At 36.7% G+C, this 27546-nt stretch overlaps 1 protein-coding gene across 1 annotated transcript; it reads left to right on the forward strand.

The window, feature by feature from the left end:
• LOC149775358 (uncharacterized) lies at positions 1 to 25695 on the forward strand. The gene is made up of 5 exons (XM_089943106.1): positions 1 to 420; positions 1956 to 2086; positions 5321 to 5485; positions 22120 to 22166; positions 24293 to 25695. The coding sequence occupies exons 1-5, from the start codon at positions 362 to 364 to the stop codon at positions 24335 to 24337; spliced, it is 447 nt and encodes a 148-aa protein (XP_089799232.1). The 5' UTR covers positions 1 to 361; the 3' UTR covers positions 24338 to 25695.
• Positions 25696 to 27546: the final 1851 nt, after the last annotated feature.

Consider the following 27546-nt stretch of genomic DNA (forward strand, 5'->3'; position numbering starts at 1 on the left):
TGACTGTATAAAATATGTATTTCTTCGCAAAGGGTGGATACACAGCGTCCTATCCTGAACAAAATAGTGCAGAATAGTGCTGAATTATGTTCTTTCCGCAACACACATGGAAAATAAAGAACCGTTTAACCATCAGATTTACACTAAATTATGACCGACACACATATTTTGCCAATAAATATCTGTCACATTTTTCCTAAGTCCTTAGCCACGTATTATATCTGTAAGAACTCATTCACGTTCTCTTTCCCATCTCCATATTACCGATAACGAGACCCAGACGAGATAAGAGGGTTACGAGAAATTTCATAGCGGTGGCAGTCGGTACTGACAGCTTAATCTTTCTATACGGAACACGGAGATGAAAATGCGAAAGACTTCCATTCTTCTCCTTGTTGCAAGTCTGGTTCTGATACAGGGGTAAGACCTCAAATAATTACGGAAGGGAGTTAGGGAAAATTTAATTTTTTAAGGATAAGATTGAATTTGCACAACAGGTCGAAAGATAATACCTTATCTGTATGAATAATACAAGGGAGAATCCAATGCATGCGAGAGATTACAAATGATGTCAACTTGGTACAGGTCATAATCCAGGCATATCAGTACACTTTTTAATTCAAACACATTTTGCGTCTTACATCTTTCGTTGCCCTTAATTAGAGGCTAATTTTGTTTATGGGTCAAATTAGGACACAGTCCATATATTGATTAGAACCTCAGTTTATATTCGGACTCCACATTGATGAATCGAGCTTTAGTCAATTGTTTGAAAACGCATGATAAGACCCATTTTCAGTTTGCTTAGTTCAGCGCATGTCTAGAATAATAGCCTATTAATTAGCAATTTCTTGAAGTTCACTTTAAGCCACCAGACACCAGAAAACAAGAAACTGACGTCATCGAAAAAATTCGGTAGAAATGATTTCTTTTCTCAGCGAGTGAGATGTACGTATGTTCATATGTTTGGTTCAAAACTAAAAAAAAATACATCTGTGACATGTTTGTTTTTGCTGTTTGGGGTTTAACGCCATTTTTCGGCACAAGATGGGCAATACATGGCGGCCAGTAGTTCTGGTGGAGAAAGAACCGGGGGAAAACCCTATAAGAACTATCAAGAAGCTGCTATCAAGCTTTCTCACGTACCCACATTGACCGATCCCGAGACTCCGACCCATGATGAAAGTGGTGAGATGGCAGTAATCGGTAAAGGCGAGCGCTTTAGACCACTGGACCATTGTATTTCATTAAATAATACCGGTAAAGGCGAGCGCTTTAGGCTACTGGACCACTGTATTTCATTAAATAATACCGGTAAAGGCGAGCGCTCTAGACCACTAGACCATTGTATTTCATTAAATAATACCGGTAAAGGCGAGCGCTTTTAGGCTACTGGACCATTGTATTTCATTAAATATTATGTATAACTCTGTCAACATTTAACAATTTATTTCCTATTATGTGCTTTCTTTTTTAAGACTGTATCGAAACACTTGTCCTGGTTCCATTTTAGAAATTCTTAAAATGTAACCTAAATTGATAGTTTGGGTTATGTCGGTTATTTCTGTATGTGATAGTGAAATTTGCAGAGAGCATTGCTTTGGTTCTAAAGAAACATCTTGAATTTCTCGTATCTAGAATTTTATTCGTGGAGGTAAAGTTAATTTCTGAAAACAATTTCGGGATTTCCGTAGATCTTTGTAATTTTTCAGTTCTTTTATCAAGAATAACAATGACTCGTTTATCTAAAGATTTAAAACTTGAATCGTATATGTTTACCCTTTATTATTGACAATCTCCGTCTCTGACAAATAAGATCAATAGTATTATATGCATGATTAGGTAAAAAAAAAGAGAGAATAAATGTTGAAACCTGAAGTGAAATTGGTGTTGTAACAATTAATTTCTGTCAATAGAAGAAACAAGTCCGTGGCAAATTTGTATATCCTTTTTAGGAAGAATGAGAAAGGTCTGACCCTAGACCAAGTTCTGGACAAACTTATGACAGATCTTAATAAAAACCGAGATGACGTCGTGAACGATGCCGATATAAGTAAAGACCTTAAAACCAAATGGGATTCTAACGGTAAATATAATAATTCGCCTCCATTTACATTTAATATTTTCATGAAGTGATCTCATTTTCTCTTGTTTTGAAATCTTCAGTCCGATTACCATAATAATCACTGCACATATTTATTCAGATAATGTATCATGAAAATAGTTCTCGTTTGTTCTTCACAATTAACTCGTCTAATCCTCTTAAGTTAATGCTACCAAGAGAGAGTATTATAAACGACCGTATGCATCCGTGATGGATAGAGAAATTTCGTCTTAATGTCTGAATTTGTTTGCTTGAAAGAGATTTTGCAAACTTCCCGCTAAAAAAAAAAATGTTGTCGCAGAGGGTGGGATTTCCAATATGCATATGATAGATTACACTCCGGACAGGGTGAAATTTTCCCTATGCATATGAGATATTACACTCCGGACATGCTGGGATTTACCATATGCGCATGTTAGATTACTCTCCGAACAGATTGGGATTTCCCATATGCATATGATAAATTGCACTTCGGACAGGGTGAAATTTGCCCTCTGCATACGATTACACTCGAAACAGAGTGGGATTTCCAGTATGCTTATAATAAATTACACTCTTGACAGGGGCGGATTCGGAAATATGGTTTATGTGGAGCGAAAGCAAGTAAGCGCGGAGTCTTGTGGGACAGAATCCACAGTGGATGTCAAGGGGTTTGGCACACTAAAGTTTCTGCATTGCAATCGTTGCAATGACATAGTTTTGATCATCTAACTGTTAACTAAATGTAAAATAAACTTACTCTGTGAAATATTCAGGCTGATTCGCACTAATTTTATGAGTGGGGTGGAGGCGCTGTCTGCGCCCGAACTCCTCGATCCGGCCCTGCCGGACAAACCTCGATTGGGAACCCGCGTGTGTTTGTGAACCAGAGAAAGATAAACAGGAAGGTTACAAAGCGAGGTTTGTGTGTTCATTGGATTTAGTTCTGTTTATTTCTTCTGTCACAATTGCTAATCATTTACACAGTGAATGTAGAGCCTACACCATAAACTTGCCATCTTTTCTCTGTCTGCAAAAATGTAACAAAAAAGTACAAGAAGAAGACTCGGTGTATTTCTCAGATGATTTCGGAGGATTATCAAAGTATTACGACTTTTACCACCTCTCAAAATCCAATTTTGTATTTGTATTCAAAAAGGGATTAAGTTTAGTTGTTGCTGAGCTTAAAACACAAGTCTATGCGCATTGTAGTCAGACACACATACCACACAGAATGGGCAAGCTTCACCACAGATCAGTCCAAAACGTAGCTGCTGTCCAGAAAATGTTTTCCTTACCTGGATCTGGCAGTTTGGTTTAAAATGTGACTTCCACACATTGTTTGACATGGAAAGATAAGAAAGCCTCAAATGCTTGAACAATCGTGGCTTACTTGTAACATATGGTAACTGTATTTTAAGCCCTTCCGGTCGGTTTCCCCTGCCTTAGACATTCAGAGCTTCACTTTGAACGATTTTAATCAGATTGTAAAAAGTATCTGGGTTTATGTCATAAAGATCTCACATGGGTTCAGTCATGAACTAGAGCGACATCTATTAATGGTGCATTGAAACATCAGTGATTGAGCTGCATTGTGATGTTCTCTGAAACGGTGTTTTCTGCTTACCTAGTTACCATCGTATTTTTTCCATCTCTAAAACTTATAATATTCACAAGATCTAAAGACTCCCGATACATTTAGAAACGACTGTGAAACATGCATACCAACAAAAAAAAAGACTGCCGAACTACATGATAAGTGCAATAACTTCAGCCAGGTGGGCAATAACAAACCACCTCACTGTAAAAGTGCCTCAGCCATCGGCGTTCCCAGTTGAAAATAAAGGTAATTACACGAAGATTTCGATCCATTATTTGGACCTTTTCTGTACTGATTAATTAAACTGCAATTTTGGAAAATTTGTCTGCAAACAATTGTTTTTCCAACTTTGAGTGTTACTGAGAGTAGACCAATAAGAACGTAAAGTTTGGCATCTGAAATTTGTTGTACAAAAACGTGAAGACCAACTTCAATCGTTCATTTTTCCGTTCTCCCTCATGATATTTCTGGAAAATACGTGTATAAAATCCCCATTGCATGTGTAGTTGATTTGCATCGACCAAATTGTGACAGGTAAACGTAAATAGCGGAAAAACACAATAATCACAGTAACCTTGCCTTCTCGCAGTTGTGTTTACTCTTCCAGTGGTATCCGATCGCACTCGAGTTACCGCATCTCCCAGTTACTTAGTCTTATGCAAAAAATTTTTGCAGATTCTGGAAGTAGCTAAACAAAGATGGCACATTTTTCAAAGGATTTCACATCATTACAAAGAATATACAAATAATAATTAAAAAGGAAAAATCTTTGTATAAATATAACTTGGTACTTATACACCAGTAAAAGTTGTCATTTAATATTAAAAGATAGCAAGAAATATTGAAGACGTAGATAAAGTTATAAGCATGTAACGTCATCTAGTGTCACTAAGGGCGCTTGTTTTGGATATATGTTTATTTCACCTGGTTTTCTCATACAGGGAAACTTTGTAAAATATGCAAGTTAATGAAACAAAAGCGTGATGCAGGTGTTTGAAAATACCAAATAATGGATAACTACTCATAACGAAAGAAGAGTATTGTCCTATATTTTTGTTATAAGAATAATAATAATCATTGTCATTATTATTAGTAGTAGTAGCGATAGTAGTAATAGTGGTAGTATCAAAGTCGTCCTAGTAAAAATAAATAAATTTATATCAAAGATAATAGCATACAGTGCATGTTTATAATAATTACTTGACACGAGTTACAGGATAAATCTACAAAGATCGTGATATGAGGTGTTGTGTCGTTTGGATGAGGTTATCAGGGTTATGCAGAGAGTCATTTTGTGATGCATTCCCTCGGTAACATGTACTTCTGTATATCGGAAATTATTAATCAGGACTTACCATGAGACTTTCCATCAAATTTTTTCAGAACAGTGTAGCATGAAAGCGTACATTACATGCGATATACTGGGCATGATATTTTATAATGATATTACCTTATGGGCTAAGTATCAACAATAATAGTAATCAAACCGTCATATAAACAATACAGATCTTTCAGTCTGCTGTAATCCATTTCTTTGACTTTATTACAAATGTTTACATTTCGGCCTGAGTTCTGTACCAGTTTAAATAATAAGTCTTTGAAAATCATGAGGATAAATTACACATTATGTTATTTAGGTGACGGCTGCCTGTCACGCAAGGAATTCGAGAAACAGTGGGTAGACTCGTACCATTACGACGTGGACACGATCAATTTGTTTTTCAGCCGTCTTGACATCGACCAGGACGGCTGTCTGAACAGTACTGATGCTGATATGCACAGATATGCAATAGATACAAACCGTAAGTAGAGTAGAACAAACTGTCATTTCAACAAAACAATACTTGATTTATTTTTATAATCATTATTATATTTTTGCATGGTTGGATATAATTCATCCTTTCACCAGAAGATGCTGACATCTACTGAATTCTTTAACGAGACAGTCTCGCTAAATTGTAAAAGACGGATAACAGCCACCTCGAGATGATTTATTTTGCTCTTGTGATTTATATAACACTGAAGATTCAGGTGAGAAATTGCCAACTTAAACGCGCACATTACAAAGGGTATGCGTGACATAATCAAATCTTCGCGTGGTGCGATTCACAGCAGCCGCGTAGTTCGCTTAGTGGTATCACAATGGGAGTTTTTGGTCAGGATTACGCACAAAGGTCAACGCCTTCCATACACACTGATTGTACTACTTTAACCCTGCTCGTCACAGTGTATGATTTAAGCATGTGCAAACAAACCCGTGGTGATCCTTCTCGAATTGGCGCACAAGTGAAGATACTGCAGAGATGCCGCAGTTAGATCAATGCACTACTATGGCTGACTACCGCATTGATTATTGATCGCAATTATACTGCAAAAGATATAGTACGCTGAGATTGTTTTCTCTGTGTGAGAATATGCAGCTAGCATGATATATTTCCCAGAGAATGTTTCTCATGTGTAAGAATATTCTATACTGATTGTCAATATATTTCTATACAATATACAAATCATGTATTTTATTATATAAGGGTATTTTCGCGGCGTATGGTATACAAATGTCAAAAAGTTTACACATTGATGCGGATAGCATTTTGAAGACCTTCATGAGTATATACAATGCTCGAATCAAATTACCCAAACAATGGAGTGTGTCTAACATTAAATAAAAGATGAAATTGCTATTTCACATGAATGCATCGAAAAGACTTGTCCAAGAAGCGCAAGAAAAATGTATAACTGTTTTCAAATACGTATCCGGTTCGTCTGGGTAAATTTATCGACCTCGGAATTATTTTGGAACAATAACAATGTAGACGTGATCAAGTTTATGAGAAAAATATTGAAATGTCATTGTGTGAAATTGTGCAGGATAAATATGAAATCACTGAAAATATGGTATCAGCAGCGCAGAACATCAAGGATATATTACTTCAAGAGATTCATTCAGCATTCTAATAAATACGAAGATTATAATTGATAGATGCAGTGTCATTAGTTTTGTGAAAAGAAATTCACATGCAAAGACAGCGAACCTATATAGTCAATATATAAACAATATATAAACAGTACAAGACATTTTACGGCATCGTATGTCATTGTGCAAGCGTCGATCATTTACGACTTTGTACCAGTGTCTAGTAATTTGGTCAAATACTGAATGGAGAAAAATATATTCAAACACAAAAACTATTTTGTGGTAATCCTCAGCTAATGAAGGCTGGTGAAAATGTATGTTTACTAGTTATTATGGACATGAGATAATAAATACGCCCATATACCTTCAACTGAAAACATTATATATATATATATATATATATATATATATATATATATATATATATATATATATATATATATATATATATATATATATATATATAGTAAGACTATCTTGTGAATTAAATCCCGAATAGTCCTTACAGTTCTATCACGCGTCCAAAAGTATAGATATTCCAAATTCCAGCGGTATTCCAAATGAATTCCAAACTTTAATGTGCTGATATACAAATAGCCTAGAAAGTGTTTATGTTCTAACAGTCTTGATGTATGACAATTATATAATCCAAAATGTTCTTGAATAAATTCACCATAATCCCATGATAGAGATTTAGTCCGAGAAGTTTTAATAAGCACTTAATAATTACAATGAATAATTGAAATATTATAAATAAATTTGTTCCACTAAGGCTGATGTTAAAATATTTAATGATAAATTGTGAAAGTAAACATTTATATAAACTACCAAGACTAAATAACAGAAATAGGACGATTGTCGGTTTCCATCAATTTCGTAATCAACTTGCTTCTAGAACATTCTTACTTTCTAATTATATGTATTTATTTATTTATTTATTTATATACGCACGCACACTTTATAATTACAATGAATAATTGAAATAGTATAAATAAATTTGCTCCACTAAGGCTGATGTTAAAATATTTAATGATAAATTGTGAAAGTAAACATTTATATAAACTGCAAAGACTAAATAACAGAACCAGTACGATTGTCGGTTTCCATCAATTTCGTAATCAACTTGCTTCTTGAACATTCTTAATTTCTAATTATATTTATTTATTTATTTATTTATCTATTTATTTATATACGCACGCACACGTTTGAATACATTTGCAACACTCGCTTAATCTGTAGACGAAACTGATTAGCTCCCTTGTTAGTAGTTAAGTGGGGCACTAGAGCCTCAATGGGAATTAGCATTACAGAGACCCCTGGGTCACTATAGCCTCAATGGAAATTTAACATGGAGAAAAATCGTGGGTCAATATAGCCTCAAGGGGAATTTAACATGGGAAATAGTCTTGGGTCACTATAGCCTCAAGGGGAATTGAACATGGAGAAAAAGTCTTGGGTCACTTTAGCCTCAAGGGGAATTGAACATGGGGGAATAAAGTGTGGGTCTATCTAGGGACAAGGGGAATTGAACATATGGAAATTGAACATGTTGGGTCTGTATAGCGTCAAGGGGAATTGAACATGGTGGGATTGTCTAGGGACAATGATGGTAGAGGGTCAAACACAACAGAGACAGAAACATACATACACTAGTACAAGCGTGAGATTTATATATAAAGCATTACCAAGACCTGAAATCTTGCTGGGGTGTTCAAAAATTTGCATAATTGTAATGATGCTATAAATAGCTATAATCAAGGAAATGCTCAACGACAAAATGAATGTGACTAAAAGTAACGCTAAAATGACGAAATTGTCCCAGAATTTAAAGGAAAATAAACATATCCCCGAAAATTAAGTTACAAAGGTTTAGACTAAAATGGATAAAATTAGTAACTACTTACAATATCAACTTCTGTGACGATCGTGAATAAATACCTATGTATCTATAATCAGCCGAAATTCCTATGAAATCCCACTATCTATTTATAGCTCCAACTTGTGGGTTTTTCCTTTGGAAAATCCCACTATCTTTTTATAGCCTTAGCTTGAGTGACGTTCCTGTTTATGAATTCTAGTATATATGTATAGCTACAAAATGTGGAAATCCCCAAGTCGATATTTATAGTCTCAAAATTTCCAGCGTCTGTGACGTCACTGTACTGAACACTAGGGGATAAATGGCAACAGTGTTGCAAGTGGCTGACCTGAATACGCGCTACTGTAGGTAGGTAGGTAGAGTGTATCTGATAGGGATAAAGTGAGTTTTACAGGGACAAACAGAGACCAATACACACACACACACACACACAACATACGCGCGCAGACACACTCACACTCACACACACACACACACACACACACACACACACACAGAGGGAAGAGGAAAAAACAAACCCCAAATATACTATCAACACAGAAGGGAGATAATGCAAACCCCAAATAAACTATCCACACAAACGTACGCGAACGCATACAAACCCCAAATATACTATCCACACAACGTCGCTAACGCATACAAACCCCAAATATACCATCAACACAGAAGGAGATAATACAAACCCCAAATAAACTATCCACACAAACGTACGCTAACGCATACAAACCCAAAATATACTATCCACACAACGTCGCTAACGCATACAAACTCCAAATATGCTATCCACACTCGGGAGGAAGAAGAAAAAACAACCAAATATACGATCTACACAACGTACACGAACACACACACACACACACACACACACACACACACACACACAGAGGGAAGAGGAAAAAACAAACCCCAAATATACTATCAACACAGAAGGGAGATAATACAAACCCCAAATAAACTATCCACACAAACGTACGCGAACGCATACAAACCCCAAATACACTATCAACACAGAAGGGAGATAATACAAACCCCAAATAAACTATCCACACAAACGTACGCGAACGCATACAAACCCCAAATATACTATCCACACAACGTCGCTAACGCATACAAACCGCAAATATACTATCCACACTCGGGAGGAAGAAGAAGACAAACAATCAAATATGCGATCTACGCAACGTACGCGAACACACACACACACACACACACACACACGCACACCACAGAGGGAAGAAGAAGAAAACCATTATACACTATCCACACGCAGTGAAGAAATAACCCTTTATATATATACTATCAACAGAGAGTGAAGAAAATAACCCATTATATTCCATCAACACAGAGTGAAGAAGAAAAGGTTTTTTGAAAGCACCTAAGCCCTCACCTGCAATGACCAACTCTGCCAAACACCTACACCCCACCCACCCCCACTCCCAACACTACAAAACCCATTTAACCCGTTATTTTATGGCATCAGTGTGTGATTTAGGAAACATCAAGACACAAAATGATGGACGAATACACTGACTATTGTTTACGGACTTGCATGCCTAAAGAGCGTGCGTGAAGGAAAACATCCTTCCATTTCAATTCTAACTAAAACATGATCCAGAGGGATAGAGAGAGGTGAAAGAGCACAATTTCATAAAGTGTGAGTAAAAACAAAACACGCCATCCTTATTATACAATGTCAAGACCAAGAGACACTTACGTTTTCTTTCTGGTCTATTCTCTTTTAGAAGGTAGTATGAAATTTCACAGCAGGGCCAACGCATCGGCTCACATTGTCAATTTTTCCATTTCCATGTTTTTACTGGCACAAGTTCTTCATCATCTTCAATTTCTTCTTCTTCTGAATCCCTCTTCTCTGTTTCGTCTTGTTTTTGTTTCTTCTCTTTTCTCGTAGGGCACTCTGAATTCCAGTGTCCTTTCTCCTGACAACGATATTAGGTATCTTGACTTTTGTCTCTCTTTCTTAGACGAAGCAGGTATTCTGGAGACAAATACCCATTTACCTTTGCAGATATAGCAAACTTCATTAGCACTTACACACTTTTGTATGACTCTCATCAAATCAACGACCAAAAGAGTAAGTTTTGTTGCCACTTTCGCATGTGAATTATGCTTTCGTATGACTTTTAGCAAATATTTGACCAGCAGGTCGATCTGTGCTGACTCTTCCATCTTCTTGATCGTTTGAGAGCGGAATGAATACTCTGACGCTAAGACACTCTCCTTATATACAGGGACCTGCTGCGTATGAAACCTAGTCAAATGTAATTTTGCAATAAGATGAAACGATTTCATTGAGGAAGTAAAAAGCAATGATGTACCGTATCGCCTCACACAAAACCTGAAGTTTTAGTTCAAATCCGTGTCAGCAATTTCGAAGACGACATAACTGAGCTTTAATCAATGCTCTCCAATAATGCCACAAAACCACGAGTCCTGATTCACGCCAAAAGAAATTTCGTTCGGTCCATAAAAAATAGTATCACATCTGAGAAACGCAAAAACGAACTTCCAGAAAACTGAGAACGACGGCTTACACCTCCAACGTAAATGTGTGAGTTCAAGTAGTGCGTAAAACTTAGTCAAATTAGATTTTTATAGTCAAGACGAAACGATCTCTTTTCGAACAAGAAAGCAGACACCAAGCGACAATGGCGATCCGTGTCACACAAGACTTTTCAAAATGTATATTATCAGAGGTTTGTTCTAGCGATCTGCACGGTTAAATTAAATGTTGATGTATTTTGCAATAAGACGGACACAATTTCCATGGGATCGCCCATGGTACGATTGTTCGTGCATTAGTTTAATTTTTAAAAATATTTTTTTATATAAATCGCCTATAGGATAGACTCAGTAAAGCATGGCCATTCTCGTCACTGTCTGAATAGCTACTCAAGTCAATTCGAAGCGAACGCGGTAAGAAAATAAATATAGTCAATGAAATGGCTTACAACGGGTGATGCATTGTTTTGTTCTAGGGCTGTGTGGCATAATAATCCCTATGTTCTTGCGTTGTTACCATTACAGTGCAGACAGACTGAAATGTGAACTTACAAGCCCTCTTTGTGTGTGTTGTACCATTTCCTCTTACCACATCAAAATACTGAGCGTCACAGTATTAGTTCGCGTTTTCAAGCTGACCATTTTTTTATATCTCACTTAAACATTTCGACATAAACACTCACATCGGTAGAGTCAGAACAGACGTGTTACAGTATTGAGGGGCATGTTATCTTTTCTTTTTCAAACTAATAAATTTGGGGTTTGTATGAAGTAAAGAACCGAAAGTACAGTGAAATGAAACTCAAGGATGATGACCCAATCTGTCTGTCTATTGATGCGTGTATTTACTTAAGAAGAAATATGACCTCTAAAACACAAAGAGATACGGCAAGCATGATTAGATTAAACACAACGATGTTTCCTTCACGCCCGTGTAATTTAGACTTTCAATCGTCTTTGAAGACAAACTTGGTCTCCTTTTGTAGGGCTTGAAATAATAAAAAAAACTGAAAAATCTTAAGCACTTTGCTATAGATAATTTCATCAACAGACCAAACAACATAAATACCGTTACAACAATAGAAAGCCTTAAATCTTCTATCAAAAAGAAATGCATGAAAAAAATTAAAGATTAACGATAACTAACCAATGAAACCGAATTTAACAAAGGCAATGACATGTGAAGAAATGCCTCTCACTTTGGAAAGGTAGGCGAATGTACTCTGTCATGCACCGTCAACTTGAAAAAAATTATAAACAGAGAGAAAACTGAATTCAAAATTCAGTTGTTTCTTTTTCTTCAAAATTATTTCGTTTCTTTTTTTTTTTTTTTTTGGAACAAATCTAAGCACTAATATAGAGTGGAAAAGGGAAAATGCACATACAAGCTTTGATATTTCTGAAAAAAGGAGGGGATATTCCTAACGTTCATAACCACCTATATATGCTTGGACTTGTCTGTGACTTATCCACAAAACAAGATATACATATTTCTGGTCAAGCTGCAAGTGTGTGCGTGTTTTTGAAAATGGTAAAAATTGGATATACAATTTTCTCGTGACACTTATAAAGTGAAGAGTCTGTGCAAGTGTCAAAAGCCAAAGTCATATAAGTTTTGTATTTTGTACGGCTTGTAAAGATTTCTACTTTAGAAAATGTGAAGTATCACAAGTTATTATCACAAACAGAAGTGGAACATAGGGGCTTGCAAGAAAGAAAATAACCCAGACAGTTGGTGTCATCAAGAGTGCTAGAGACGGTACCCGAACTTGCTTGCCTGCTTACTTGAATTAAAGTGATTTTCGCTCTAATGGAGCATGTATCACTGGTTTAATAACGCACCGCGTGATTTTTAATTACTCCTGGGGAAGGAAAGAGAGCCTCATCCCCCAGGCTTTTATGTACTCACAGACTATTTTTAAATTTAGCCACTTAGGTGTAGGACTAACTAGTCCTTAACAACCTGACTGAAAGACTTTAAACATGAGTGGGAATTGTCTCACCACACACTCATTTTTCTGTCCGAGCGTGGTAAAGGAGGAAAAAGGTGCTCAGCAAGACAGCCATGGATGTTAAGTACTCACCAAAACGCTAGCCCGTACTTATTTCAAATCAAGTCCCGTTTTTGCTAATGGACAATAAAAGGTACCAATAATGTGTTAACCACCTGTGCAATTAGTTCAAATCTAACGAGTCTGTTAAATTTCCTACTTCCTAACATATCTGTCTAATATTAGTACTTAGTGTACATAAAAATAGCCATACTGATCTTATTTTAAATTATTACGTCTAAGCGACATATACCAGTTTGGTCACTGTTAGGTTTAAAAAGTTAAGTTTGTTGTGGTGTTCCAATGGGTCAAGTTTGTTTCGAGAATAGTTTAGTCAAGGAGGGATACCAAGCCAAATATGGTTCCCTATTTAATAAAAAGCAATCTTTTGGAGCCCTAAAAAAGAGTCTGTTTTTTCTGTTAGAAGGTAACACGTCTCTCTTTTGCTTTCACGTTCTTTCCCGCACTCCTAGTCTCATGATTCTTGATATCAGGAAATGCGTAGCCATGATGGGCGGTAATGTAAGCAGCGGCTTCTACCAGTTGACTGAGGGGGTATCCAGTGTAGGCTTGTCTGTAGAATTGGGGAAGAACTCTGACCCCTAATCCCCATTGAGAAGGTCTTGGTTTAAAGGTGTCTAGAGATTTGTAGGCAACGTATTGTATGGCTGTAATAAACTGCCCTGCTATGCTGACGTCATACAATGCTTGATCTTGCCCCATTTCGGTGTACTTCTCAACGAGGGTCAGCGTCCCCCTCCTCCTCAATCGCCTCAATTTCCTCTTCTGGTTCTGATACTAATTCTTCAGTTGAGGTAGATAGTTTCAAATCCGCTGCTATGGTGTCTGTCGCTGTTATTGTTGTTGTAGTTGTTCTTTCAGCTGAGATTGCCTGTAGTATCGGAGTGAGAAAAGAACGTAGTGCCTCCGATAATTACATTTGAGTTTGCCATACCGTTTGTGTAACATAATTGGACCTTTGTTTTGCCACCACTCTTTCCGGGACGGGTTGTTTGTTAGGTATAGTCGGCTGTTGACTAGCTGTTATTTGTGTTCTCGAGGTGGGTGGAGTGCTAACTGGCTAGGTCTGCATTTCTTGCTCCCGCTGCTGTTGCGTATATTTCTTCCCTCCACACCGAGTTCTGGACCTAATTCTTTAAATTTCGTTGTACCCGAACTTACATTATCCATATTATCACCAACAAAAGAAAACAAAACGCACAGACCTAAAAGAAACACTCATTCACTTTTTACAGAACATTACTATTTTTAAAATTTTGATAAGCGACGGAAACGAACAACTTAGAGTCACACTTTCTAACCAAGATAAAGAAATCATGTGCTGATAGACTCACTTCTGTATTTTTTCTTCTAACTGACTAACGTATCATAGGCAATGGAATATGATTTCTTTTCGAGAGTATGGGGTAGCCCTGAAATTTTTTTTTGGGAAGTTGAAGCTATGGCGATCGCTTAGGTTATAAGATGGCGGCCTCCTCTGACGACAGGCTTTCTCACAGGATAAGGACTGCTTCTTCGGAAAGAGAAGAAGAACTCTTTGGTGTCGATAAAACTGTTAACAAAGCCTCTGCCAGGTTCATGCTGCTGCTGCTGTTGCTGCTCTCTCTGCTGTTTATGAAGTCTGTACCTCTCCGTCCATTCTTCTTTCTCCTTCTTGAATTCCTCCTTGAAGAGCTCCTCTTTCAGGTCTTCAGTGACTTTCAACATTATGATATTGTCTATCTCTTCAGGTCTCGGTATCAGACTTGTCATGACCCTATGCAAATTCACATAGGCTTCGTTCAACTTGGCTTATCTTGAGCACATCTTCGTAGGAAGATGAGTCGACAATGGATGGACAGACTGGAGACCAAGTTTGTCTTCAAAGACGATTGAAAGTCTAAATTACACGGGCGTGAAGGAAAACATCGTTGTGTTTAATCTAATCATGCTTGCCGTATCTCTTTGTGTTTTAGAGGTCATATTTCTTCTTAAGTAAATACACGCATCAATAGACAGACAGATTGGGTCATCATCCTTGAGTTTCATTTCACTGTACTTTCGGTTCTTTACTTCATACAAACCCCAAATTTATTAGTTTGAAAAAGAAAAGATAACATGCCCCTCAATACTGTAACACGTCTGTTCTGACTCTACCGATGTGAGTGTTTATGTCGAAATGTTTAAGTGAGATATAAAAAAATGGTCAGCTTGAAAACGCGAACCAATACTGTGACGCTCAGTATTTTGATGTGGTAAGAGGAAATGGTACAACACACACAAAGAGGGCTTGTAAGTTCACATTTCAGTCTGTCTGCACTGTAATGGTAACAACGCAAGAACATAGGGATTATTATGCCACACAGCCCTAGAACAAAACAATGCATCACCCGTTGTAAGCCATTTCATTGGCTATATTTATTTTCGAATTGACTTGAGTAGCTATTCAGACAGTGACGAGAATGGCCATGCTTTACTGGGTCTATCCTATAGGCGATTTATATAAAAAAATATTTTTAAAAATTAAACTAATGCACGAACAATCGTACCATGGGCGATCCCATGGAAATTGTGTCCGTCTTATTGCAAAATACATCAACATTTAATTTAACCGTGCAGATCGCTAGAACAAACCTCTGATAATATACATTTTGAAAAGTCTTGTGTGACACGGATCGCCATTGTCGCTTGGTGTCTGCTTTCTTGTTCGAAAAGAGATCGTTTCGTCTTGACTATAAAAATCTAATTTGACTAAGTTTTACGCACTACTTGAACTCACACATTTACGTTGTAGGTGTAAGCCGTCGTTCTCAGTTTTCTGGAAGTTCGTTTTTGCGTTTCTCAGATGTGATACTATTTTTTATGGACCGAACGAAATTTCTTTTGGCGTGAATCAGGACTCGTGGTTTTGTGGCATTATTGGAGAGCATTGATTAAAGCTCAGTTATGTCGTCTTCGAAATCGCTGACACGGATTTGAACTAAAACTTCAGGTTTTGTGTGAGGCGATACGGTACATCATTGCTTTTTACTTCCTCAATGAAATCGTTTCATCTTATTGCAAAATTACATTTGACTAGGTTTCATACGCAGCAGGTCCACGTATATAAGGAGAGTGTCTTAGTGTCAGAGTATTCATTCCGCTCTCAAACGATCAAGAAGATGGAAGAGTCAGCACAGATCGACCTGCTGGTCAAATATTTGCTAAAAGTCATACGAAAGCATAATTCACATGCGAAAGTGGCAACAAAACTTACTCTTTTGGTCGTTGATTTGATGAGAGTCATACAAAAGTGTGTAAGTGCTAATGAAGTTTGCTATATCTGCAAAGGTAAATGGGTATTTGTCTCCAGAATACCTGCTTCGTCTAAGAAAGAGAGACAAAAGTCAAGATACCTAATATCGTTGTCAGGAGAAAGGACACTGGAATTCAGAGTGCCCTACGAGAAAAGAGAAGAAACAAAAACAAGACGAAACAGAGAAGAGGGATTCAGAAGAAGAAGAAATTGAAGATGATGAAGAACTTGTGCCAGTAAAAACATGGAAATGGAAAAATTGACAATGTGAGCCGATGCGTTGGCCCTGATGTGAAATTTCATGCTACCTTCTAAAAGAGAATAGACCAGAAAGAAAACGTAAGCGTCTCTTGGTCTTGACATTGTATAATAAGGATGGCGTGTTTTGTTTTTACTCACACTTTATGAAATTGTGCTCTTTCACCTCTCTCTATCCCTCTGGATCATGTTTTAGTTAGAATTGAAATGGAAGGATGTTTTCCTTCACGCACGCTCTTTAGGCATGCAAGTCCGTAAACAATAGTCAGTGTATTCGTCCATCATTTTGTGTCTTGATGTTTCCTAAATCACACACTGATGCCATAAAATAACGGGTTAAATGGGTTTTGTAGTGTTGGGAGTGGGGGTGGGTGGGGTGTAGGTGTTTGGCAGAGTTGGTCATTGCAGGTGAGGGCTTAGGTGCTTTCAAAAAACTTTTTCTTCTTCACTCTGTGTTGATGGAATATAACGGGTTATTTTCTTCACTCTCTGTTGATAGTATATATATAAAGGGTTATTTCTTCACTGCGTGTGGATAGTGTATAATGGTTTTCTTCTTCTTCCCTCTGTGGTGTGCGTGTGATGTTTGTGTGTGTGTGTGTGTGTGTGTGTGTGTGTGTGTGTGTGTGTGTGTGTGTTCGCGTACGTTGTGTAGATCGTATATTTGATTGTTTTTCTTCATCTTCCTCCCGAGTGTGGATAGTATATTTGCGGTTTGTATGCGTTAGCGACGTTGTGTGGATAGTATATTTGGGGTTTGTATGCGTTCGCGTACGTTTGTGTGGATAGTTTATTTGGGGTTTGTATTATCTCCCTTCTGTGTTGATAGTGTATTTGGGGTTTGTATGCGTTCGCGTACGTTTGTGTGGATAGTTTATTTGGGGTTTGTATTATCTCCCTTCTGTGTTGATAGTATATTTGGGGTTTGATTTTTCCTCTTCCCTCTGTGTGTGTCTGTGTGTGTGTTTGTGTGTGTGTGTTCGCGTACGTTGTGTAGATCGTATATTTGGTTGTTTTTTCTTCTTCCTCCCGAGTGTGGATAGCATATTTGGAGTTTGTATGCGTTAGCGACGTTGTGTGGATAGTATATTTGGGGTTTGTATGCGTTCGCGTACGTTTGTGTGGATAGTTTATTTGGGGTTTGTATTATCTCCCTTTTGTGTTGATAGTGTATTTGGGGTTTGTATGCGTTCGCGTACGTTTGTGTGGATAGTTTATTTGGGGTTTGTATTATCTCCCTTCTGTGTTGATAGTATATTTGGGGTTTGTTTTTACCTCTTCCCTGTGTGTGTGTGTGTGTGTGTGTGTGTGTGTGTGTGTGTGTGTGTGTGTTTGTGTGTGTGTGTGTTCGCGTACGTTGTGTAGATCGTATATTTGGTTGTTTTTTCTTCTTCCTCCCGAGTGTGGATAGCATATTTGGAGTTTGTATGCGTTAGCGACGTTGTGTGGATAGTATATTTGGGGTTTGTATGCGTTCGCGTACGTTTGTGTGGATAGTTTATTTGGGGTTTGTATTATCTCCCTTCTGTGTTGATAGTGTATTTGGGGTTTGTATGCGTTCGCGTACGTTTGTGTGGATAGTTTATTTGGGGTTTGCATTATCTCCCTTCTGTGTTGATAGTATATTTGGGGTTTGTTTTTTCCTCTTCCCTCTCTCTGTGTGTGTGTGTGTGTGTGTGAGTGTGAGTGTGTCTGCGCGCGTATGTTGTGTGTGTGTGTGTGTGTGTATTGGTCTCTGTTTGTCCCTATAAAACTCACTTTATCCCTATCAGATACACTCTGCCTACCTACCTACAGTAGCGCGTATTCAGGTCAGCCACTTGCAACACTGTTGCCATTTTTACCCTAGTGTTCAGTACAGTGACGTCACAGACGCTGGAAATTTTGAGACTATAAATATCGACTTGGGGATTTCCACATTTTGTAGCTATACATATATACTAGAATTCATAAACAGGAACGTCACTCAAGCTGAGGCTATAAAAAGATAGTGGGATTTTCCAAAGGAAAAACCCACAAGTTGGAGCTATAAATAGATAGTGGGATTTCATAGGAATTTCGGCTGATTATAGATACATAGGTATTTATTCACGATCGTCACAGAAGTTGATATTGTAAGTAGTTACTAATTTTATCCATTTTAGTCTAAACCATTGTAACTTAATTTTCGGGGATATGTTTATTTTCCTTTAAATTCTGGGACAATTTCGTCATTTTAGCGTTACTTTTAGTCACATCCATTTTGTCGTTGAGCATTTCCTTGATTATAGCTATTTATAGCATCATTACAATTATGCAAATTTTTGAACACCCCAGCAAGATTTCAGGTCTTGGTAATGCTTTATATATAAATCTCACGCTTGTACTAGTGTATGTATGTTTCTGTCTCTGTTGTGTTTGACCCTCTACCATCATTGTCCCTAGACAATCCCACCATGTTCAATTCCCCTTGACGCTATACAGACCCACCATGTTCAATTTCCATATGTTCAATTCCCCTTGTCCCTAGATAGACCCACACTTTATTCCCCCATGTTCAATTCCCCTTGAGGCTAAAGTGACCCAAGACTTTTTCTCCATGTTCAATTCCCCTTGAGGCTATAGTGACCCAAGACTATTTCCCATGTTAAATTCCCCTTGAGGCTATATTGACCCACGATTTTTCTCCATGTTAAATTTCCATTGAGGCTATAGTGACCCAGGGGTCTCTGTAATGCTAATTCCCATTGAGGCTCTAGTGCCCCACTTAACTACTCTTGTTTGGCAACATCTATGATAGTTAACGCTACTTGTCTCTTCGTTCAGTTACGGGATCATGTGGAAGAAATAAAACAAAATCTGAGCAGTGAACTTTGTTGGTTGTTCTCATATCAGACGATCCACTGGAAATTTCCTTGGCGCTGGTAGATACACTGGACAACATGCATGTTCTGGCCAACCATGTTGAAGCAATCCAGTGGGTAACTTTTGTCGCGATTGCTAACTTTTCAATGGCTGCTTGACCCTTCCAATACCGGCGCGGACTGTAGTATATTACGACTAAACTCTTATCTACGTTTTTTATGATATTACAGTTTTGCCTGTAATGAATGAACTAGTGGATACCAAGATCAATCTTAGCCTTCATACTTCCTTTGATGATCTGTCTGGCGATTCTTTTTCCGAGTGTAGGATTTATCGCATTCAAGTCATGGATGAGATCCAAATGAGAATGTTTAGGCGTATGGATATAACATGATGCTTGGTACTTGATATCATTTTGATAACCTGCAGCATCGACGCCATCTACTGGTTTTAATGATTAGTGTTAGAATCAAGTTGTATATCACACAGTGTACCATGCCTGCAGTAATTGTATCTAGGTATTGGAGGCAGAGATTTTCGCAAGGATGCTTGTTTCCTGGTGTTCCACGTAGGTTCGTTAATGTGTCAGCGATATTACCACCGTCGACCTTTTTTTAATAAATGTGAATTTCGTTACTCCACACCGAGCGCAAGGCCCTGTAATTGCGGCTCTACCATTGTGTTTGAACTCGAGTTGGATTTGCAGTTCGAATTATCATGCGGCGTCGCATACAGTATGAAGGCATGATAGTGTTATACAGTAAGTGGCATTCAACATGGCATAACGAAAGAGAAAAATCAATGATGTTTTTACTATCATTGACTTTTGTACGCAGATAATTGCTGGGTAAACCATGCACGGTTACATTTTCTAAACTCAGTTCGCGCCTTAATCATTTGTCCACCTGGTTCCGGAAAAAATTCAGCTGTTGTTGAATCTGATCATGAGATGGTTAACATTGGATCGCCTGTACGTGATTGCACCGTTTGCGGACTATCAGCCATGTTATGATGTATGAGATTTTACGGAAGCGCTTCATTCGCCACCAAGAAGCAAATCATCCACCATTGATTTCTTTTCGTCAGTCCTTGATCCGAGTGACAATGATGTATGATGATGTGATAAGACAAGACAACCCACGAAAATATTTCCTGAGGTCGACATAAAAACACGAACGTGATCATTGTAACACAACAAAACTATATAACAACACATGATCTACGTAACACAGCTATACGCCTAAATTAATCCGAAACAACTGTTACATGATAATGATATTTCGTGGCATTGACGCGCATGGCCTTACGAACATACAAGTGATTCTGGTGCGCTACCGACCAGTCGTGAGATAAGTTTCGTAATATTTGTGTGGACAGCACCCGGGACCCGAATAATAGTCTAACTTTTGACTTGACTAGTAATCCGGCCTCTGCGGGAAAATATCTAACCGGCTTAGGCAAATCAATTTAACAACCAGGATAAATATATAGAACGGTAAACTCCAATCCACCAGAGATGCCACAGCAGATGCAGGTAACGTCGTAAAGCTGGGCGCGATCAACTAGAACTTATTGGCGAGCGTGCAAACGTGTCAAAGGTATGTATCATTTGCGACACACTGCACGTGAAGACTTCCCAGCGGCTTTGAATAAATGTTTGCACCGCTTTTAAGCTAAAAAAAGAGATTATAGTGAAGACAGAGGAAACTGTAGAGAAAGTCACGGAAACCAGTGATGCGATGATGGGAAAAGAAACACAGCTTGATCCAACCTGATCTCGACTGTTATTCTACTAGGGCGCACTTGTCCACGTTAAAGTTTTTGACGAGATCAGTCGTTAAAGGCACAAAGGAAAGACATAATTGGTGTGTTTCTATACAAACACAGTGCCAGGCCCCAGGAATGTACGGTAGACGGAGATTTAAATATTCCACCGGAAGATATATACGATTGCATAAGGACTGAACAAACTACAGTTTATACCGTAGGTACCATCATCGTTCAGATGTTATATTGGTGTTACCTATCATATTAAATTTACAAATTAGTAATTTCCGGTATCTCTGCTACCATCGGCTTCATCCTCGTAATTCAGATACTCAATCAAGAGTATATGTAAATACTTACCTAGCAAAATATGCCACGTTTACATATTTCTTTCTTCCGCCAATCGAATACATTGTGCATACAGATAAAGCACAACGTGTTCGTTTTCGATTGTACGCCATTTTAGCATATGATCAATACACTAATATCAACTTTGAATTTCATTATATCAAACCTATCACTTTAAACTGCCTCACTGCAAACATCATAGCAATATCACTAAAAGTGTTAAAGCTACATTAAAAATCTAAATCACACACCAACATAAAACATTACACCAAATGGACGAAACGTAATCAAAATTGTCCTTGAAACTAAACCCATCCAATCAAAAATAAATATGCGCCATGAGACAAAAGATGTGAGGCCAGAATGTTGCAGAAACACTCTGAAAATCAAAATAAACATAGGATACAGTCACTCAAAACACAAGGTCTTTGTTCTTCGCAAACCGTACTCTTACAGAAAGTCCAACTCCACATACTGCCGCCATAAGTCTTCTAGTACGATATGCAGTAGGGCGAATGAGCATAATATGAGTGACGTCACAAGATTTCCTTCTCCTTCAGGTGACGGTGTAATTACAGTTAAAGAATTTCGGACGTTTGTAAATCATGTAAGTACCTCGACCGGCACATCTACACCGCCCAAACACAGAAAAGTATTAAGACACTTACAGTTAACGGCAATTTACTGTAACATGAGCATTGATTTCTATAATCAAAATATCACACGCCTGCTGTTGCCTAACATCCGTTCGTTCGTTGTGTTATGTATATTTGATATAGTTATATCTGATTTAATGTATATTTATTTCAATTTAATTGTTTGTCAGTTTTATATTTTTAAAAAAGTATTTTTCATTACATGATATTGTAATGTAAATTTATTTACTAGATATGATACTTTCTTTAGAAAATAGTTTGACCTTGACTGTTTATAAATACCAGGTGTTGATCTAAATCCTGATCTTGTTTCAGAATTGGTAGCAGCCTTCGTAAATAAGTTCTATTTTATTTTAAAATGATTGGTTGTTTCCAAGGTCATGATGGGACTTTGTCTTTACGATATAAACATTTTTTATTTTATTTTTTTATTTCTTAGAGTAAAACTGATTGGTTTTCGTCAGGGTCACACTGGGTAAACGTGATCTGTAACAAGTATTTACTTCTATAAACTTCCAGAAGATGATCACGTGACCCTTGTTTACGTTTTAGAAAGCCCATATAACCCATGTTTTGGAGAATTAATCTCAGTAGAAGATGGGCTGTTAAACTGCTGTATGTTGTACTGTTTGGAGTTATTTCAAATTACTTGTTTGGAGTTATTTCAAATTACTTGGATTCAAAAGGATTAATTCCATTGTTTTTCTGGAAAATACGTGTGCTCATGTAATATTGTGGAACGAGGACAGTTTTTTATAAAAGTTTATTCAGCTATCAGAAACTGGAGTGATAATTCTTGTTTCTACAAGGAACTGTAGACTTCAACACTATAGATTGCAGCATACGTCATAGTCTTCATCTTGGATTCTTCGTCGGGATTCGAACTTGAAATCAGTAGAACATTTTGTTATTAGGACTACTAAAGTTTTATTTTCGGATTATTTTTGGATCATTTTTGGATTTGATTCCTTAAAACCGTAAGTTCATATGTTTTTTTTTTCATTTTTAGAGAATTTTTCCAGGGAAATAAATTATTGTATTTTTAAAAGCTTGTTATTTTCACTCTTTCTTGTGTTACTGTTTATTCGAGCCTAAACAAGTGACATAAGAACTGTAGGTATGATATAGTCCGTTTCAGACAATGGCTATACTTAAACCGATTGCCGCTTTTTTAAAGGAATCATTTTAAATTATGTTTTTGATATTAAACTGAGAAGGATATGACATTTTTTTTCTTGGTGCAATGATTTCCATATTTCCAGTCCTTTTTGCCCCTTCCTTTTTATTATAGGTAGTCATGGGTCGGGGAGCAATCCACAGATTACCTTTTTATTTTTTCTTGGCACGTCTTGTTTTCTCAATAAAGGTTTCATGCAACTAAACTTTGGATTATAACAAGACGGCGGGGAAAAAAAACAGAAAAGAACAAAATAATTACGTTAAAAATGGTGAAGATAATGAATAGCATGGAGAAAGAAATGCAATATAGAGAAAATGCAGTTAAGGTAATATTGCTTCTATATAGCTATATGAAAAACCTTTTGGGAAATTAAAAAGAAAACAACAAAGAGATGTGGACCTGAGAGATCCAGAACAGAAGTATTGCGAGCAAAAACATCCGGATACAATAAATATACAAATACCTCTCACAAAACCAGTTTAGAACTATATGTACCTAACTCCAATGATTTCAATTATTGTAATCTACAGGAAAGTGACCCAAACTTGTTCTGTTACATATCGGGTTCATTTGCAATCCGACTCAAGTATTTATAAAGCGTAGGAAAGACAGTCAATCACTAAAGAGTTAAGAGATATTAAGAATGCGATCATTGCGTCATGTATAGTTGTTTGAGGTAATTGACGTTTGCTGTACATCTAATGTCTCGGACGCTCCTACAGAGGCATTGAAATTAATATTTTTGTCAGGTATACTGTATTAATCAAATTCAACGTATGTATGTATGTATGTATGTATGTGTGTGTGTGTGTGTATATGCATGTGTGTGTATGTATGTATATGTATGTATGTATACATCCATCTACTCATGACAGCAATTGTGTATTTATTTTGCAGATGCATCCAGACGGTTTTCAAGCATTCAGACACAGCGAACTTTGACACCTTTAATCATAGTCCCGTATATAATTGTAGAAATCTTATTTTTCAAAGTCTTGTAGACTGACCATATGTTTTTGGTTATATGCTTTCTATGTTATTTTCATTAGAAGAATGATTTCAAAGCGTTTCCTTATGCAAACAAACTAAACAAATCGTGTGAGGTGGCAATGAGAGTATTGACTATCAGCTTTACTTTACTTCTTCTTTTCCTTACAATCACTGAACAAATTCTAGTTGTACCAAAAATAATGTTAGTGTTATACAACTGAAAACTGCCTGATAGATTTAGTTCATTGAGAGGTTCCCAAGCAATGGGATGAATAACATTTAGGAATTATTGGTACTGAAAAATTATTTATTTTTTGGAACATGAAAATTGTCTTGCAATTGGCTTTGTGTATTTGGCGTCAGTTCAGTGAGAAATCTGTGACCCATGACACGTTGTCTTGTTTAGGATTCACCCTCTCCAAAACAACCATGGCAGTTATCATGTAACAAGAACTTTACCGTGAGCTATTCTTTGATACTTTAGGTTAACATATGGTTAATTAGGATTTGGACAATATGAAAAGAGAAGAACTGACAAACATATGGACCAACAATATGTGTTCCTGTACTACAATTGTCCATTGTCCTTTATGTATATGACATGAAATATCCTGTATTCTTGACACCACCGAATAATGGGGGAGGGAACTCGCAGATACAATATTAATGTATATTCATTAAAAAAGAACTATACCCCCATTGCCAGCCTTATGAAACTGTGTATTGCTTCCTTAGTGTTCAAAAAGAATATGCACCTGTTCATTGACTTCGCTTTGGTTTGACGTGGGGAACTACACAACTGTCAAAATGCACACAAAAAACGTCATTTGGAGACAAATTCTTGAACAATGTTCAAATATGAATTTGCCAGGTTGCAGTAATTTCAGTTATGAAACCTAATACCAATAAATTCATAAAATATAAGCTTTAATTGTGATTCTGATTTCCAAATAAGTACATTTTTTTTCCAAAGCAGTTTAAATTCTGTGATTTCTCCACCGATCACCATCCTGCAAAGTCCTTGCTCTCACATGGGCGAGGAGGACATGTCTGGTACTCATGTTATGTTGTTATGTTGATAACAAGCTACAGGATAAAAGTGTTGGTAGCGAATCTGGTGTATATTTGGAATGATTAACAACTATGTCCTCTGGTATTTAATATTAGGCTGATTCACGAACATCACTCAGTTTCTCTGATACATAGAGAATTTAAACGTATAAAGCATGCAGCATCTTTTGTATAAGGTAAATGATATAAATTACTGAAATATTTTGTACATTCTTGAATAAATAATACAATTTTGCCTACACTCTTGTGATCTTTTGTCATATTACAAATTAAATAACTTACATTAGCATAACCGACCATTTGACAACTGCCAATCAATTATTTCTCATTTGCAATCCATGTGGACCGCTGACAAATTAGGTTGCAAGCCAACTGACACGTGTTACATAACCACTAATATATCACCTGTTTGTCAGGATCGCTGCTGACTTAACTCTAGCCATCAATATTTCTCTTCAATAACAGCTACAAATTCTTCCTTGTTTTAAGTGGGGGTTTTAGCCTAATTTTCACAAAATTTTCCCAAGCTACTCAGCAGTGTTCCTAAGGTATGTATGTAAATTTTCACTGCAAAACAGATTATGATAGAGATGTCCATAGTTTTATCAATAGGTGAAGCATGGCCGAGGGATCTATGTATCGTACGTCTAGAACCCCTTCAGTAATGGCGTAATATCATGGTGGCAAGTGCACATTCGGTATGAGTCGAGTGACAAATTTTCAGGAAGTTTGTGGTATTGATGAACTTTATTAAAGGGTACATATCAATCAGAACACGCACGTGTTTTCCGGCCAATATGGCCTTTTCTTTTCCTCGTGGTTTTCAATGAATTAGTCTTGTATCCAGTGCACTCCAAAACGGATCATTTCGCTGATAATTCTACACTGCATTCACCTGGTAAATATCTAATGAAACAACACCATTGAGAGTTAAAAACCTTTTTCTTTACAAAATCACTCGTGAAAGTCAAACTTGATTTATAATAGGTGGCTGTACTGATGAAACTATTAAATTATTACTTGATGCTATTCAGAATGCCGAATATATAGATTCACTGGCCTTTATTGTTTTGTGAACAAGCTTTGAACACATTAGCTGACTGATGTATGTTTAAAGTTCTCAACTTTATCAATTTTTCAGAATGGAATAAACTTTTGTTTTTAAAAATGCAAAAAATAAAAATGTGTATCAAATAATGGTTATCTGTTTTATTTTTGTTTCCATTGAATAAATGTGTTGGACAATATTGTCCTTGACCCTCATATTTATCGTACTTTTGTTTCCACTGAATAAATGTGTTGGACAATATTGTCCTTGACCCTCATATTTATCGTACTTTTGTTTCCACTGAATAAATGTGTTGGACAATATTGTCCTTGACCCTCATATCTATCGTACTTTCAATATAAGTTTTACGTTATGCGTTAAGTAAGAAACAAGCAATAAAAAGTTACCAATACTTAGAAAATAAAGTAAAAGTAATATTATTTGCAGAAGATGCACCCATTATATTGGATGGCCCAGAAGGAAGTTTCAATAAAGTAGTAACTCTTTAAATTATGCAAGTTCCACTGCTGTACGAAGTTGATTTTTGAATAAAAACAAACTTAGCTAATACTCCATACAAAAGATTCATTTGGGTCCCTTCAAACACTAAAAATTTGGGCATTGCTTTTCATTTAAAGTCAACACTAACCCATGGATACATTTTTATTCCAAATTAAAAGAATTATTTTCCTATTTTGAATAACTGCTTTACATAACCCCAAAGAAACTCTCAAGGAATTAAATCATAATTTTTGAATATATATGTGGAACGGAAAATATTACTAAAGATTACCATATTAGGGAGTAAGAAATCGAAACTTTCACTCATTCCTTTAAAGCTAGTTGGATTACTTGCTTTTTTCAAAAAAGGAAAATAATGGACTTTCGAGAAACGAACATAAGTTAATAGACCTTGTGATAAACTTTTCTTTAAATGCAACAGTAATGCCTATCATTTTATGAAGAGAATTCAAGTACCTTTATTTTATAAACAAATATTCAAAGCGCCGTATTGTTTTAACTATAATAAAAAGCATCGTTC

Source organism: Sinohyriopsis cumingii, chromosome 19 (genome assembly GCF_028554795.1).
Source record: "Sinohyriopsis cumingii isolate HCF-2022 chromosome 19, ASM2855479v2, whole genome shotgun sequence".
Classification (NCBI taxonomy): Eukaryota; Metazoa; Mollusca; class Bivalvia; order Unionida; family Unionidae; genus Sinohyriopsis; species Sinohyriopsis cumingii.

Bases quoted from the DNA above. Each gene is read 5' to 3' on its own strand.
- LOC149775358 (XM_089943106.1), top strand. From the start codon at position 362: ATGAAAATGCGAAAGACTTCCATTCTTCTCCTTGTTGCAAGTCTGGTT. The intron at 421-1,955 runs GTAAGACCTCAA...TATCCTTTTTAG, and splicing joins AGTCTGGTTCTGATACAGGG to GAAGAATGAGAAAGGTCTGA. The intron at 5,486-22,119 runs GTAAGTAGAGTA...CTTCTCCTTCAG, and splicing joins ATATGCAATAGATACAAACC to GTGACGGTGTAATTACAGTT.